Below are 15,726 nucleotides of genomic sequence, written 5' to 3' on the forward strand. Positions count from 1 at the left end.
TGAATATATTAAACATTACAGTAAAACATTAAAGAGACAGTTTTAGTACACTGATTAAAATGATGCACAGAGCTGAGACCAGCACTCATACTCATACTCATATTGTATGTACAAAACTATTGGGACACATGTTCATTCCTGCTTATTCTGAAGTAGCTGAATGATTAATCATTAGAAAGGGTGTCCACAAACATAACAAACATACAGTATAGTGTATTAATTATAATTTTGTAACATGTTTTATAATAAAAATACAATGCATTTTATATATGCAAAGCTTACAATGATGTAATAAACTGTCAAAATGATGTCATATCTTTATATGAATACCATCTCCCACACAGTTACATACTGTACAATACAAGTAAACCTGGTCCAGTTGGGACAGCAGACTGCCTTACTCTCAATGATGTCTCCCAGGCCCTGGGCATACAGCAGGTCTTTGAGACGGGACACCTCATCCTTCAGCTCCCTCACCAGCCGGTTGTTGGGATCCTCGTTAATGACAGCGTTGCAGCGGATCTGCTTGGCTCTGTCCGCGTACCTGTTTCAGAGATGACACCAGGTGAGACCGGCATTAGTGCACAATAATGTTGAGTCCAATATAACAATGGACATGGGAGCTCCGGTTAATGGTCATGTGCAATACCAATGGCTGACAGCTCTAGTATGGGAAATGAAAGACCTAACTAAAATACTCTGCTATGAAACAATAGGCATTTGCAGGGGCATTGGCTGGGTATTTAAAGCTCCGGGGCTTAGCCCAGTTAATTATATATATTTAGTTAACTAATTAGCTAGAAGCTGAATGTAGTGGATAGCCGAAATTTAGTACAATACTTTATGTTGGCAGCTTTAAGCAATTTATTAACCTAATATATATTACAATAGGTATTCTGATATATTATCACTATAACCCTGCGTTCACACTAGAACACGAGCCAGATCACTTGTGTCGTCTGCATTTATCGTATGTGGGCGTGTCAAAGCTCAACGTGCATGTGTATCATGGTCCAGCTTCCACAACGTCCCCAATTTTTTTTTTTTGGTAAATGTTTTAGTATTAAATATGTATTTGTAAACTAAAATGGTTAAAAATAAATTGATTTGAACAAGACATGGTGAATGTTTTTTTTTTAATGAATGGTCACCTGTTGCATTGTTGTTTCCAGTTTAAACGAAGGGTAATAAGTCAATTTTTTTATAATTCAATGGATTTAAATTTGACTCTAACAGCTCAGTGATATGTGCAGGACATTCTTTAGAAAAATGTGTTGTTGTCTCTCATGGCAGGGCTTCTAATTAGCATTTTCCAGCAGGATAATGCTCACCCACACACAGCATGGGCTTCTAAGGAATGTCTTCAACAGATTATAACACTTCCTTGTTCTGCCCGGTCTCCAGATTTATCACCAATCCAGCATTTATAGAGCAGCTTGGATGGCAGCTTCTGTTTCAATCTACAAGTGTAGAGCTACAGGATCTACAGACCCATCTGTAGCAACATCCGTAGGTAAATGTGCTGCAGGATTCCATACAGAACCTTTACATCTCCATACCCAACCTCCTCAATCTCATCTTGTATCCAGGGTAGAGGGTCCAACAGGGTCTAAACTACAGCCTCCTTTCAATTACAGTACATTTTCCCCCAGTGAGTGTATTAATGTGGTCCTAAGTATTGAACAAACATCACAAGATGAGGAAATTAATTATATCAGAGGAACACACACACGCACAAGCGCACACACACAGGTACGTGTCCTTAGAAAGAGCTGCATCTCACTGGTACCCAATTACTCCAGTCAGCAGTCTGCAGCACAGCAGCACAGCAGAAAGTTTTAGAGGGTGTTTGAAGAGTGAAGCTGCTGCAGGATCCTAATCTATCATTATATAACACTCTGCACACGCTGCCATCAGCCTTCCACACCTTCACCATATTAACAACTCAGAGGAAGAGCGAGGGAGAGAGAGAGAGAGAGAGAGAGAGAGATGGGGACAGAGTGTGAGAGACAGAATGTGCGTATATCTGTGTATGTGTGGGCGAGAGACACTTTGAGATGCTGAATTTTGACAGGAAAGATAGACATTAATAGTAGAGAAGCAGATGGGACTACACTATGGCTGCACTATACCTCTAAATACTGCTAATACCTCTAAATCACTACACCATCAATATGGGGATCATAATAAAGGAGCTAGTATAGTGTAGTGTCCCATGACATTTGGCATATCCCATGAAAGCTAAAATATAAGGGATATTAAATGGGGTTGTGATTGTCTGTCACTGGTCACCATCATTATTCCCCACTGCACTGTCCACTGTGGGTGGTAATATTAGCCTTCTTTGATATTATTCTCAGTACACACATGATATTGTGGATTGAGGAATGTTAAATGTCTGCAATTTAAATTTCAGAAATGGAACAACCCATCCATCTGCACCCACTATCAGACCTCACTACAACTCCCATAATCCACCTGGTTTCACTGTGTCCTAAATTACAGTATTAAAACGCTGGACTAAGCCACTGTCAGTATACCAAATTGTTACAACTTAAATAATAATCTGTTCAGCCCTACAGTAAATAAAGCAGTGTAGAGTTAAACTGTGGTACCTGAGGGTACTGAGGGTCTCGTCATAGTTGATGTCTGCGGGACTGAGAGCGGCCACCATCGCAGTGCGGGAGTTCCCACCTGGACCAAGAAAGAAGCAAGACGTGTGTAAACATGGAGTTACAGTGGGTTTGAGTAGTGGAAAGCAGATTAGTGCTGTCATTTTAACACATTAATTTCAATTAGTAATGCGTGAAGAAAAAACGCTGAATAATCAAGCCTACTTATGCTATAAAATAAAATAAATAAGAAGATGTGTACTAAAATCAATGAGTGTATTGACTAAAATCTTTTTTAAAATAACTGATTTATTTTTTTACTTTTGAAAAAAAATCTAAATTCTGTATCTTTATCTGTAAAAAATGATTGTACTCACAAAATCTTGTCACTTGTTGTTTTAATTTTGTATAAAGAAATAAATCTTGATCAAAAAAAAATCTAAATTCTGTTCAAATTTGCCTCTAATTGTAAGCATTTTAAGCAGGACTGTTTTTTATTTAATTATTACAGAGCAACATATTCCAGCTATTAATATGAAATGTATTAGAGTGTAGTTACTCTTTAAGATGTATGAGTAGTGGTATGTGTGAGTATGTTCTGTAATAGTTCTGTAATGTTTAGGTGGATAAAGGTGCAGCTATACTAAATTGGTCTAGTGTTGTAAGAGATATACAGAATTTACAGCATCTTTAACTGACTGATATTCATTACAGGGAGCTTTTTCTCTTAATTAATTCTATTAATAATTCATGGGTGTGTTTTGGGTGTAACATGAAATAAACCAATCAGCACGCACCTTAAAAGCTTAAATAACCAGGTACATTTTTTCGGCTAAGAAGCGCAAAAGTGCAGTGCCATTAAAGTACCAATCCACCAAAGTCAGTGCATCTGACTCTTAAAGGGAATGGCAAGTGTCACATCGTATTGTATTTATCGTATCGTATTGTTACAATACGATACAACGCGACACATTGTTTCCTATAGATCGCTAATAAAAACATGCAATATGGTTTTACTTAAAATTCATTTTTAGAATGATTTTCTTCAAAAACTAACATAGAAATGTATTAATCAGAAAGGCCAGATATACAGATACACTGTTAACTGGCAGATATGTTATATATAAATAATACATACCGAGATTTTCTCGCAGGAGCCAGGTCAGCACTGAGTCTCTATATGGAATAAAGCTCTCCACCTTCTTCTTCTTCTTGTTCTGTGGATTTTTAGAGATGTCCGAACGTTAACCAGCATTTAATCTAATCAGCAATATAATAATAATAATAACTTCTAAAGTATCTTTAAAGTTTTTTTTTTTAGTTTTTTCCAGATTTTCCTCTGATAGTGATGAACAGCTTTACTAAAGCCTTCTTTAAATTTAAGTTAAAAGTTATCTTACCTTGTTTGCTCCAGAATCCTAATAAATGGGAAGTAAAAAAGGTTTAGTTGAATTTAGTTGAACAGAACACTGGATATAAAATAAAATTCTAAAACTACACAAAAAATATATACATACCACCTCAGCCAGAGCTGAAATGACTTTTCCTAATGTGGTGAGGGATTTGTTGATATTTGCTCCTTCCTGAAACAGATACAAGGCGTTTTCTTTAAACACTAATACAGGATTTCTCAATGTGGACAAAAAAATAAATTATTATTTAAAACACTGTGACCTTGTACGTAATAATTGGCATGAAATAATATAAAATAATGAAAATCATGAAATTCAGATGGAACCACTAACAAAAAAACTGCCAAATTTAAATTATGTTGTATTTTATGCAGTCATATTCTGCTATATACTAAAAAACATATTACTTAATGCTGCTGTAATGCAAAAAATGAAAAGAGAATTAAAACTGAAAGTCAATGTAAAAAGATTATATAACAGTTATACATTAAACCTATATTTAAAGGTTATTGTGGAGCATTTTCATTGCCCTATTCACTGTTATATTTTTTATGTAATCTAAAGAACAACTCCTAGTAATACAGACTCCTTTACAAATGGGTCTGAGGGCACTCTGCCCTTCACAACAGAGCAGAGCACCCACTGCCAGCACTACTAACACACTACTAACACACAGTGCAGCCCTGCCGCCCCTGACCCAGAATCCCATAGAGCTCACAGCACAGAGCTAATGAAGCTGAAAGCTGTGGAGAACAGCAGAGCAGCAGAGCAGCAGTACAGCGAGAGACAAGATAGAGATAAAGTGGCGGATTCCTTGCCTCTCTGTACGGTTACCTGCAGCTTGTCCTCATATTTTATATTCTATCTCCAAACATCTGCACCAGCTAGATTAAGGGTGTTTCTGTATTTCTTTGGTTTTGTGAGGGGGCAAAAAATATGCCTTGCGCGGCTCGAAACATTAAAAAGGCAGGAACTAATTCTCTTAATTTATCATGGGTGTGTTTTGGGCGTAACAAGAAATAAACCAATCAGTGGGTCACTTGCCATTTGCTTTATAAGCCAGGTGCACTCTGACTTTGGCGCGTTGGTATCTTAACAGCACAGCGCTTTTGCAATTCTTAGTAGAGGATACTTAGCTCATTCAAGAGAACAGCGATGTTTTATTCTTTATTCTGTTTATTGTTCAGTTAAAAGTCAGGTTTGTGCTCTGCAGTGCCTATGTGTGTGTGTGTGTGTGTTTAATGAGTGGGGGTGTATGCAGTGCACTGAGCACACCTATAGGAATGGACTCTGATGATTGACTGTTGTCTATGTTCATTTCAGTCAGTGGTGCATCTGTATTTTTCACTGCCAAACAAGCAACACACCAGAAATTTACCTAAACACGCCTCACTTCCAGACCACCATGCCAATCAGTGTAGATTTATTTCTAAACTCCCCCATTATTTTAACGATGCAGGCACAAGGAGTCAAAATAGACTGTTGACGGGGTGTAAGATAAGAATGAGCATCGCTACATGCCTTGCACAGAGTGCAACATAAGGCCCAGTGTGTGATTACATGGGGATGTTTTATTAATTAAACTACATATTTCTATATACAATTTTCCAGTTTTAAATTTAAATTTGATAATTTGAAAATAGCTTTTTACATTGTTTAAATAACACAGTTTTGGTAAAAAAAAAAGTTCACAAGCCAATGAAATAATAGCTTAAAAAAAAACAACCAAGTAATTTTTCTGGGTTAAGATGTTCTGATGTTGGTTTCCCTCCACAGAATATTAAGAGCAGATGTATGGATGTTTGGGTGAAAATTTTACATTCAGCTTCTTCAACCACAGATGCAGCTTCTCTACTTTAAAAGGTGGCAGGAGAAAGCTGGAACAGCAGAAAGAAGAAATAGAGTGTAAAAAGGCAGGGAAGATTATGTAGTGTGGTCACCTTGAGACGAGTGCCTTTAGCTCCTGTGGAATCTGCTCTCTCACTTCCAGCTAAATCCACCAGGCTGATTTTGCTGACCTGTCAGGAACACAAAATGATGCAATTGTGTTTTCATCTACAAGAGATACTCTGTACAATACAGTGTAATATACAAATCAACTTGTGGGTTCTAGCATAATTATAGCTAGCCCACCTTCTCTGAGGTGTTGTCTGTTTCCGAATCATGGCGTCTCTGGGTGAAGATGATGTTGAAGACAGCGTGAGAGCGGCTGCTCGTCTCGTTCATGTTGGTGGCGGCGACCGTCCTGCACAAGAGACGAGAAAGGGATGAAGAAATACGCTTGTCTGTTATTACATAATAGCTTTTTATGCAGCATTTTTGCATTAAAAACAACTTTAACAACTTTAAAATCCTGTTGATGCTCTCTTTACAGCATCTCTATTGTTGCTACTTCATACTTTGCATCCTGCTGACTGCACTATGCAACTCTGGTGACATGAGCAGGACAGCACTTGTGTAACACTGCGTAACCCGAGCCATATTAGTGTAAAATCCTGTAACATTGTCTTTCAGCTTGTACAGAAGTGCCTGTAATTGTGTCCTTAGACACATGGACACATGAACAATACCAATTCTCATATAATGCTGCTTTAATCTGTCAATCATGGAACAGGTTGTAATATTTGTGGTTGCTATTGCATGCAAGGAGCTTGCAATGGTGTTGATATCTCATTTGGGTGCAATGGCGTTATTTGCCAATGGCGTTATAAGCCAACATTAGGCCAACATAGGCCCAAACTCAAGCAATAGTAGACACCCAACAGCAGGTCAATGTAGGCCCAACGTTAAGCAATGATTGACACCCAAAAGCAGGTCAATGTAGGCCCAACGTTAAGCAATGGTAGACACCCAGTGTCAGGCTAATGTAGGCCCAATGTCAAGCAACAGTAAACACCCAACAGCAGGCCAATGTAGGCCCAATGTCAAACACTGGTTGGCACCCAACGTCAGGCCAACGTAGACCAAATGTCAAGCAACAGCCACACCCAATGTCAGGCCAACTTAAGCCCAATGTCAAGCAATAGTAGACACCTACGGTCAAGCCAATGTAGTCCCTACATCAAACATTATCAAACTATATTAAATGTCATGCAAAAGTAAACAATAACATTAAGCCAACGTTGAGCCAACGTATACATGCTAGCTGGGACGCTAGCTTGTGTGAATCTTTCCTCTCGCACACCACAATTTCACTGTTACATTTGAAGAGTGCCAGAATTTTTGCACCCAAGAAATCAGAAAATCAGCAAGAATCTGTGCATTCAATTGAAAAGCTGTATATCAGCCTGATTTACAAAATCCAACAATCTAGAGATAGACAGGCCCACCATTGAGCCTCAACAGCTCTCCCAAACTACACATCTACAGGCCTACTGTGTTATACCCAATAAAACAACTCCTTAATGATCCACTAAACTGAGACACTGTCTCCAACATACCAAAAACTGTTCACTAATCTATCCCCTCAAATTGCACACAGCGCTAACGGCTCACACAATACCCCATTAGAGCCCGGTCTGCACCGTAATTAGACTAGAGCAGAATCCACCGCACCAAAATCAATTCAAGCTTATTTTTAACAAATGCTTTAGCAAGTGCTACACGCATTACAGACAGTCTAATTATCCACTGTGCTCAATTAGCTACTGGTTTGCATGCCCTGTTATTGACTCCTTACACAACAGGGTAATTGTGTGGTATGGAGCAGGATGACACAATAACAGGTTTGGGCATCTATTTACTAACATGAGACAATTAGAGCTGCTGCTCGGCTGAGAAGAGTATTTGAGTTTAAGCGTTTACACAGAATCTGAATTTTACACATGATCTGGAGCACTCAAAAAATGCAACTGTGGTTCAACAAAAATATACAGATAAAGCTAACAAATACAAATCTGTAATTTCTACACATAAATATTAAGTTACTAAGTTATTAACTTTTATTCATGCTTGAAAAGGAGAAGCAAAATGTAATTTGCAAAATTTGCTTTATTCTTTTGATTAATCTTGCTATTATTTAAAAGATTTTCCTGCTATTATTAAAAAAAGAATTTCCTGCTTCCAAGTAGGACCCATTTTAATGGGAAATTTGGGAGAGCCTTACCAACCCTGAGTTTAGAATCCAAGACGATGGAATTTTTGTTTGTTTATCTGTTTGAGTGTCTCCATTCTCTTCAGGGACTAGACAAGCTATGTGTGTGTGTATTTGCACATTTGTGTTAGCAGGAAATACATATATACACATATATTCCAAACCGCACACTACTTTACTAAATAGTATTTGAAATAATGTGCAATACTATTAGTGTCAGGTTGCAGCAACAAGAAGAGTATGTGAAGAGCGGACGCAAATGCAAGTAATTTATTAAACAACAAAAAAACAAACAAACAAACAAACAATAAACAGAAATTCTGAGAACACATAAGAATCAAACACAACCTGATCCAACGTAAACACGTACAAGAACCCACAACAGAAACTAAGACAAAGAGACTATATATAAAACATGTGAAACAGGGAACAGCTGGGAACAGGTAACAAGAAGGGCGGAGCTACAAATAAAACACAAGTGAAGCCACTAGATGGGGCGGAGACACAGAAGAGCACACAGCAGAGCACATGGAGGAGATAAACAAACAGGAGGGCAGCAAAAACTCAGAGACAGAACAGGACAGACACAGAACAGGGCCAGGATGCTTAGAAGTGTGCACATTCATATTGAATTATTATAATTAAGATATTTTAATTGCACACTCAATTAAACACACACCAAAAACTTTTTACAATAATCACTAACGTAGTTGTTTGATAACCCAATAAATAGATAAAAAATATTTATTGAATGCAACATTATTGAGTATAGAATAGAATAGAATAGAATTGAACAGCTCCATTACCTGGCTTTATTTCCTGAGTCCATCAGGTCCTGAATGTCGTTGTATGATGTCACAGCGAGTTTGGACAGATCCTCTACGTATGGGCCCAGTAAAGGGTGCTCTCTCACCCTCAGGTTACCTTTATTTTTGGGGTTTAGCAGATCCCGCACTCGCTCACAGTAAATCTCCATATAGCTCACCTGTAACACAAATCATCAGCTATCTGAGCTGGAACACATCCAGGTATGTTATCTAGAAAAACACACTGAAGCTGACTTTAGCTAATAGTCCACATAAACTTGTATACAGGGGTTGGACAATAAAACTGAAACACCTGGTTTTAGACAACAATAATTTATTGTCCCGAAGGACAGTTCTAGTGGAAACAGGAGAGTTAAGGTGCACATTGAATTCATTGTGTTTTTTGGATGCAATCCGGGTTAGCACCCGAACATCCCTTTCAGACCGCTTCCTCTTACAGCGTCCACAGTTAACCCTGTTGGATGTGGTTGGTCCTTCTTGGTGGTGTGCTGACATTACCCTGGATACCGTGGCTCTTGATACATCACAAAGACTTGCTGTCTTGGTCACAGATGCGCCAGCAAGACGTGCACCAACAATTTGTCCTCTTTTGAACTCTGGTATGTCACCCTTAATGTTGTGTACATTGCAATATTTTGAGCAAAACTGTGCTCAATTGAACCTTCACACTCTGCTCTTACTGGTGCAATGTGCAATTAATGAAGATTGGCCACCAGGCTGCTCCAATTTAGCCATGAAACCTCCCACACTAAAATGACAGGTGTTTCAGTTTCATTTTCCAACTCCTGTATACTGTAAAATAACATATAATATAATTTTTGTATATAAAAACAATCACCCTTAAAAATGTTGCATTATTTATTAATAAAAACAATTATATATAAAAACAATAACAGCTAACCATTTTATGCATGAATAGTAAATATTTTTTACCCCCCAGGCTTGACCTTGTATTTACTTGTATTTATTTACAAGTAATAAAGCGTAAAGATAAGAGGCTATGGTTATACGGTTAAGAATACTATCATGCCTCAATTATTTAAAATTATTTTTTTATGCAGTGCAATGGTATATAAGAGTTTCATCCAGGGACTCAGTGACTGGGACCATGCATAAGTTGAAAGGTGTTATCTTGTGAATGAGGTTGGCTGAACACTGGTTATTGTGCTCACAGTAAGGCCAGGTGAATTATGGGAGTTGGAGTGAGATCCGATATATAGTGGGTACAGATGGATGGGACGTTCCATTTCTGAAGTTTGAAGTATGGGTATTTAATATTCCTCCATCCACAGTGTGAGGTGTGTACAGCCCAATATACACCATAGAAGACTAATATTACTACCCAGAGTAGACTCAATTTTCCTAAGCATTTTTTTTTTTGCAAAGGTCATGATACACAATCATAGTTCCTGTCCCATGATCTTTGGCATGTCAATGTAGTATGTTGACTGATTGCTTTTATGTAAATGCATGGTATAATTAAATTATAACACTTTTTACAGTGTAACGAGAGAGATGAAGTGTGTGGGATTACCTCGACAGAGTAGGACATGCTGTTGTCGTTATTGCTATCGTTAATCTTGGTGAACAGGTCTTCACACAGCTGTAGAAGAAGTGATGAAATAAAACACAGAGAGAGAGAGAGAGAGAGAGAGAGAGAGAGAGAGAGAGAGAGAGAGAAGAGAGTTAATGAAGCCTGAAGTCTTAAAACCTCTTATCCTATTCTCTCAATCAGGCAGCTGAATGGTTGATTGTGTACGTGCTTCAGCTTGCTGTTTGGCTTTTCCTTTAACACTGTTTGATGAGACATAGGTTACATCCTGTCAGAGTGCAGAGCTTACTGATTGGCTGTTTACACAGCCTTATCAGGTCCTATTCATATGGCAGTAGAGTGTAAACAGGGACAGTGGGTCTACATTATTCTAGACTGTATTTTTCATCACAATGGGTGAATACTGTATTCATGTAAAGCCAGGCTCTGTTGTCGGCTCAACTTCATTTAATTTATTAATAAACATCCGTTCGTGCATTTCAGGCCACAAATTTGCACACATTCTTTTTTGCAGACAGATCAAGACTGCAGGCAGGTCAGTTCAGTACCCATACCCTCTTCTTTCATAGTCTAGTTGTGGTCTTTAATATGAAAGAATGCCATATGAGCCGTTTTTTTTGTGAAAAAAGTGCTCAGATGTTTTTCTCAGGCCGTGGCGCGAGTGTAGGCTGTTCTATATCATAAAACCGTGCTTCCCTAGTGTATATTTAAGGTCTCGATAAAACACGGAATCAACCGGAGATCCGATTTAAACCTATAGTTACTCACACAAGATAGCTAACGCTACCTAGCTGTGTAAATAGAAGCTGTAAGCTCCTCCTTAGCTAACGAGACAGTGTCGGCTTTGCTGCAGCCCAGGTTCCCAAGCCGAGGTGGGCGAGGCCATTAACTCACGGGTTGATGTAGACTTCAGAGCCTTTCCTGATCGACTCGTTTTTCTGAGGATTTTTTTTTACTAGCTACTGCAGACAATAGAGGTTGAAGAACAGTTTTATATGCAGCATGCATATACAACTCAGAGAGACCTATAGTATTTCGAAAAAATAAAAATAATAAAAAACAGAAAAAGTGGATTTTATTCATTCCTCTAAATTGCATCTGTTCCGTCTGTTTTAATGTGTCGCAAATCTGAATTGCAGAAATGGATGTACTGTATATTAATAAATGAAAAAACTTGTGCAGATGAAACATTAAAAACATTAAAGAATGTTGGTTTTATACAGTCAAAAATCAAATAAAAGTTAAAAGAAATGTAAATAAAAGTATTTTTACAATAATTTACCAATGGGATGATCCCTTGCTGGTCTTTTTCTTGTCTGCCCATCATGGTATATGATTTGCCTGCGCCTGTCTGTCCGTATGCGAAGATGCAGACGTTGTAGCCCTCGAAGGCGTGGAGCAGCATCTCCTCCCCGATGTCTCTGTAGACCAGCTGCTGGGAGGCGTAGTTGATGTCCTCTGGCTGTAAGGACAAAACCAGCACAAGGACACATCAGTCAGGTTAAACCAGTGGGTGAAGAACTGCTTATAGATGCATATTGCTAAATGGAAATGGACAAATTATTGAATTTATTGAGTGGGAGACACTTCCACTACTGCTGCCCCATACCTTAAATTATCACAGATTAGCAGTAGTGAATTTCATGTGAAATTTTATTTTATTCACAGTTTGACTGTAAAGCAGTTGACAGGAACATTTTCCAGTTTTTTTTTTTCCAATGTTAATGCATGATCCCAGAATTATGCATTAATATTAAGATTTTATTAGGCTTTTAGATTTTTTTTCTGACTGTCCTCTAAATCATACATGCAATTCATCAAATATTTACATCATATTTCCTCTTATAATCAAAATATGAATAAGAAATGATCAAATAACAGAATTGAACCATCACCACCTGACAACAAAAACATGGAATTTAGGTAAAAATAATTTGACATTTGCTATTATTTTTCCTTCAAGAGACATGTGCCATTTATTTCCCTCAGTGACAATGTCACCGGAACTGATTATTATTTTTACAGTGGGTAAATAGAATGTTGTGACAGGTTTGAAATAAAACCAGGGGATGTGTTTTGAAATTGCAATTTTATTTTTCTTTTGAGAAAAAATATACAGGTATATTTAAGCAAAAGCACATATTGTCATATTAGCAGCAGGAATTTGGTCATTTTTATATGTCTGACGTTTATTAAAATTGTAATGATGTTCAGTGGGAACATGCAAATATGTTTTATTTTAGTTTTACATCAATGCAAAGGCACTTCATTATTTTATATGATAGATGCATTTAAATTCATTTTTTTGTTTCTACTTGTTAAGAAAATCACTGTGAATCACTGGAATTAAGTTATTTATATTTAATGATACATGTTTTGTGTTTAATATTATATGGTTAGTATTACAATTATATCATTATTACTATTAATACAGACATACATACATACATTAAATCTTTTTACCAATAATACTTCTACTTCCTAAAAAAAATATACTTTGTAGTGAATTGTATATAGAGCATTTATAAGTATTTTTATGAACCGCACTACACCTTCTACTGCACAAAAGGGTTTAATAGAGGCTCAGAAGGTGTGTAAATGGCATTGTGCATTCCTATTTATATTAATTATTAATTAAATATTAATCCTATTAATAGAATAGAAAAATGTATTCTATTATCCAATAATCTTTAAGATGCATTACAAGTAGGCCAACAATGAGTAACACAGAATGTTCTGTAATGAAATGGTGTAAAATACTTGAAATCTGCTCAGTTACTATAAATATAATCTTCTTTTGTAAAAATGACTGTGATATTACACTTCTTCTCTCCCAGTGCTCTCTCACAGTACTCACCGAGGTGTGTGACCAGTAGGAGTAATCGAAGTTGAAGCTTTTTGTCTCTTTGGGAACTTTGGGGTTGAGGATGGCTGAAACACACAGAGGAGGACAGAGTGTGAGTTAGTGCTCAGTGATATGTCGTGTATATTTTAGATATTTTTTAAAGCAGACACCTCATTTTCTCAGTCAGCTTTATAAGGTAGAGTCATCTGAAATTGCTTTCAGTAAATTTCTTGTCTCTTAATGTGTTTAAGAGTACCAGTTGTAAAGTTGTGAAGAGTTATGTGAATAACTATGTGAGTAATGTTCTAATCCATATTATGGCAAGATCTACTCAACTAAATAAAGAAAACAATACTTTTTTTAAAATAACCGTCAGACGTCAAACATTTCAAGAACTTTGAAAGTATCCTCAAGTGCAGTCACAAAGACCATCAAAAATAATATGATGATGAGAGTTACCAACCAATTACACAAAATTATTGTCATTTTAAGAGCTTTTTATGTGTTCAATATAATCACAACATAAAAACATAATACAGCAAACTGAACAGCCTTTTTTGTATTTTTGTCCATCTATATTTTTGGTCTGATGAGTATTTATTGTGACAGGCCTATTAAACAGGGATTGATATGATAGGATTGTGTACAGTTACCAATTGGCAGATGCAGTGCCGGCATGTCCTTTTGTGTCCTTCAGTGAAGCAGCAGAATGATAAACCATATCCTCTGTTTATATAAATATTTGTGTTCAGGTCAGGTACACAGTTATTTGCTCGATAAACAGGCTTGACTGGGCACTATTTCAAGCATAAAGAACTGCTAACCTTGGACTGTCCTGAACTTACACACAGCAAGCCAGTCCGAGCTATAAACAAGAGCGATAACAAACCAGACAAAATGCAAAAACCATCTCTTCTTTAATACAATATATAAAGCATAAATCACACTTTATGATCAATTAAATAACACATCCTGTATTACTACAGTGCATGAATGTCTTAGACAGATATGTAAATGTTTACAGGTCGGATCTTAGACAATGGGGCACATTTGCACGTTGGTATCTTAACAGTGCAGTGCTTTTGCACATCTTAGCAGAGGAAACTGATCTGTGCGTTCACGCCGTTAAGGTGCACCAGCAGCTCATTTAAGGGAACAGCAATGTTATTTTATTTTGTTCTCTGTTTATTGTTGATGTAAAGGTAAGATTTGCATGCTGCAGCATGTCTGTGTGCACGGCGCACCTGTGTAGCTACGATAGGTGTGGACAAGTGAGGTGTTGACTGTTGTCAGGGTTTAAATCGGTAAGTGGCGCACCTAAGTTTTCTTCTGCCAAGATAGTAATAACATGCCAGAAATTTACCTAAGCACACCTCACTTCCAGACCACCACACCCATCAGTGTATATATAGTCCTAAACTCCAACACTATTTTAACGCAAGCATATTTAGTGCAAGGTCTGCTGTCTATAGGTGCAAGTTATCAAAAAGCATCGTGACACACCTTTTGCAGGGTGTACGATAGGGCCCTGGGTCTTGCCAGAAGAATAAAAAAGGCTACTTTTTGGTAATGTACTTCTTGGTGAGAGACTAATGACTGCTTAACATGCCTCTATGACACTCTCTATGACATTTTGCCTTCACCAGACTAAAACACTTCTTTGTTCTGCCCGGTCTCCAGATTTATCACTAATTGAGCATTTATACAATCAGCTGGGACACAGCTTAGGTAATCTACGAGTGTAGAGCAGGATCTACAGGTCCAGCTGTAGCAACATCTGTGGGTAAATGTGCTGCAGGATGCTATACAGAACCTGAACACCTCCATCCCCAACCATCTCAATCTCATCCAGGCTAGAAGCTCCAACAGGATACTAAAGGCTCTTGTAATTTTTTCCCCAATAAACGTATACTTGATATATCATCTTTACATTCACACATATACAGATTTATTACATTCCATTTATTCTTTGTGCATAATTTTTGTGAAAGAATGTATTATAACTGTTTTATATTCAGTAAAATGATAAAAAAAATAGCTATTTTTATTTAGCATTTATGTTACTTTACTGGCTTTTAATGTCAGCCTCACCCCCAAAATTGAACTAATTTGCCTCCCTCTCTATTTATTGATGGTTGTTTAGCGGTAAATTCACTTCCAGCAAGTTCTTTGCAAATTCCCATTGTGAGCAGAGTACCGTGACTCAGCACTTCCTGAAGCAGCCATTTGTCACTGTGCAGCAGGGTATTATGTGTCCAGTGAGGCTCAATAGCATGTGCCCTAACCTTACATACATAATTCCAGGGCAGGACAGAATTAATTTAAATCATAAACTCAATATATTGTTCAAGCTACACAGTATTGGAAGATATTTAATCATTTAGC

The 15,726-nt window shown here is 37.3% G+C and overlaps 1 protein-coding gene and 1 long non-coding RNA gene across 17 annotated transcripts in view; one reads left to right on the forward strand and one right to left on the reverse strand.

Annotated features, from left to right (window-relative positions):
• The window catches only part of kif1aa (kinesin family member 1Aa), a 110,453-nt gene that overhangs the window by 65,067 nt on the left and 29,660 nt on the right, over window positions 1–15,726 (reverse strand). For all 16 annotated transcript variants that reach the window (XM_022675457.2, XM_022675456.2, XM_022675453.2 and 13 more), the window contains exons 3-13: window positions 13,354–13,427; window positions 11,779–11,958; window positions 10,479–10,547; window positions 8,924–9,102; window positions 6,158–6,269; window positions 5,965–6,042; window positions 4,130–4,195; window positions 4,013–4,030; window positions 3,751–3,829; window positions 2,616–2,694; window positions 402–544 (exon numbers count right to left, since the gene is read on the reverse strand). In XM_022675457.2, coding sequence (XP_022531178.2) covers window positions 402–544; window positions 2,616–2,694; window positions 3,751–3,829; window positions 4,013–4,030; window positions 4,130–4,195; window positions 5,965–6,042; window positions 6,158–6,269; window positions 8,924–9,102; window positions 10,479–10,547; window positions 11,779–11,958; window positions 13,354–13,427 — 1,077 coding nt within the window. The remainder of the gene's footprint in view (window positions 1–401; window positions 545–2,615; window positions 2,695–3,750; window positions 3,830–4,012; window positions 4,031–4,129; window positions 4,196–5,964; window positions 6,043–6,157; window positions 6,270–8,923; window positions 9,103–10,478; window positions 10,548–11,778; window positions 11,959–13,353; window positions 13,428–15,726) is intronic.
• LOC125802153 (uncharacterized) lies at window positions 479–2,503 on the forward strand. Its single transcript, XR_007439093.1, has 3 exons — window positions 479–565; window positions 1,405–1,513; window positions 2,417–2,503. It is a non-coding gene; the product is annotated as an uncharacterized LOC125802153 (long non-coding RNA).

Source organism: Astyanax mexicanus, chromosome 5 (assembly GCF_023375975.1).
Source record: "Astyanax mexicanus isolate ESR-SI-001 chromosome 5, AstMex3_surface, whole genome shotgun sequence".
Taxonomy (NCBI): Eukaryota; Metazoa; Chordata; class Actinopteri; order Characiformes; family Acestrorhamphidae; genus Astyanax; species Astyanax mexicanus.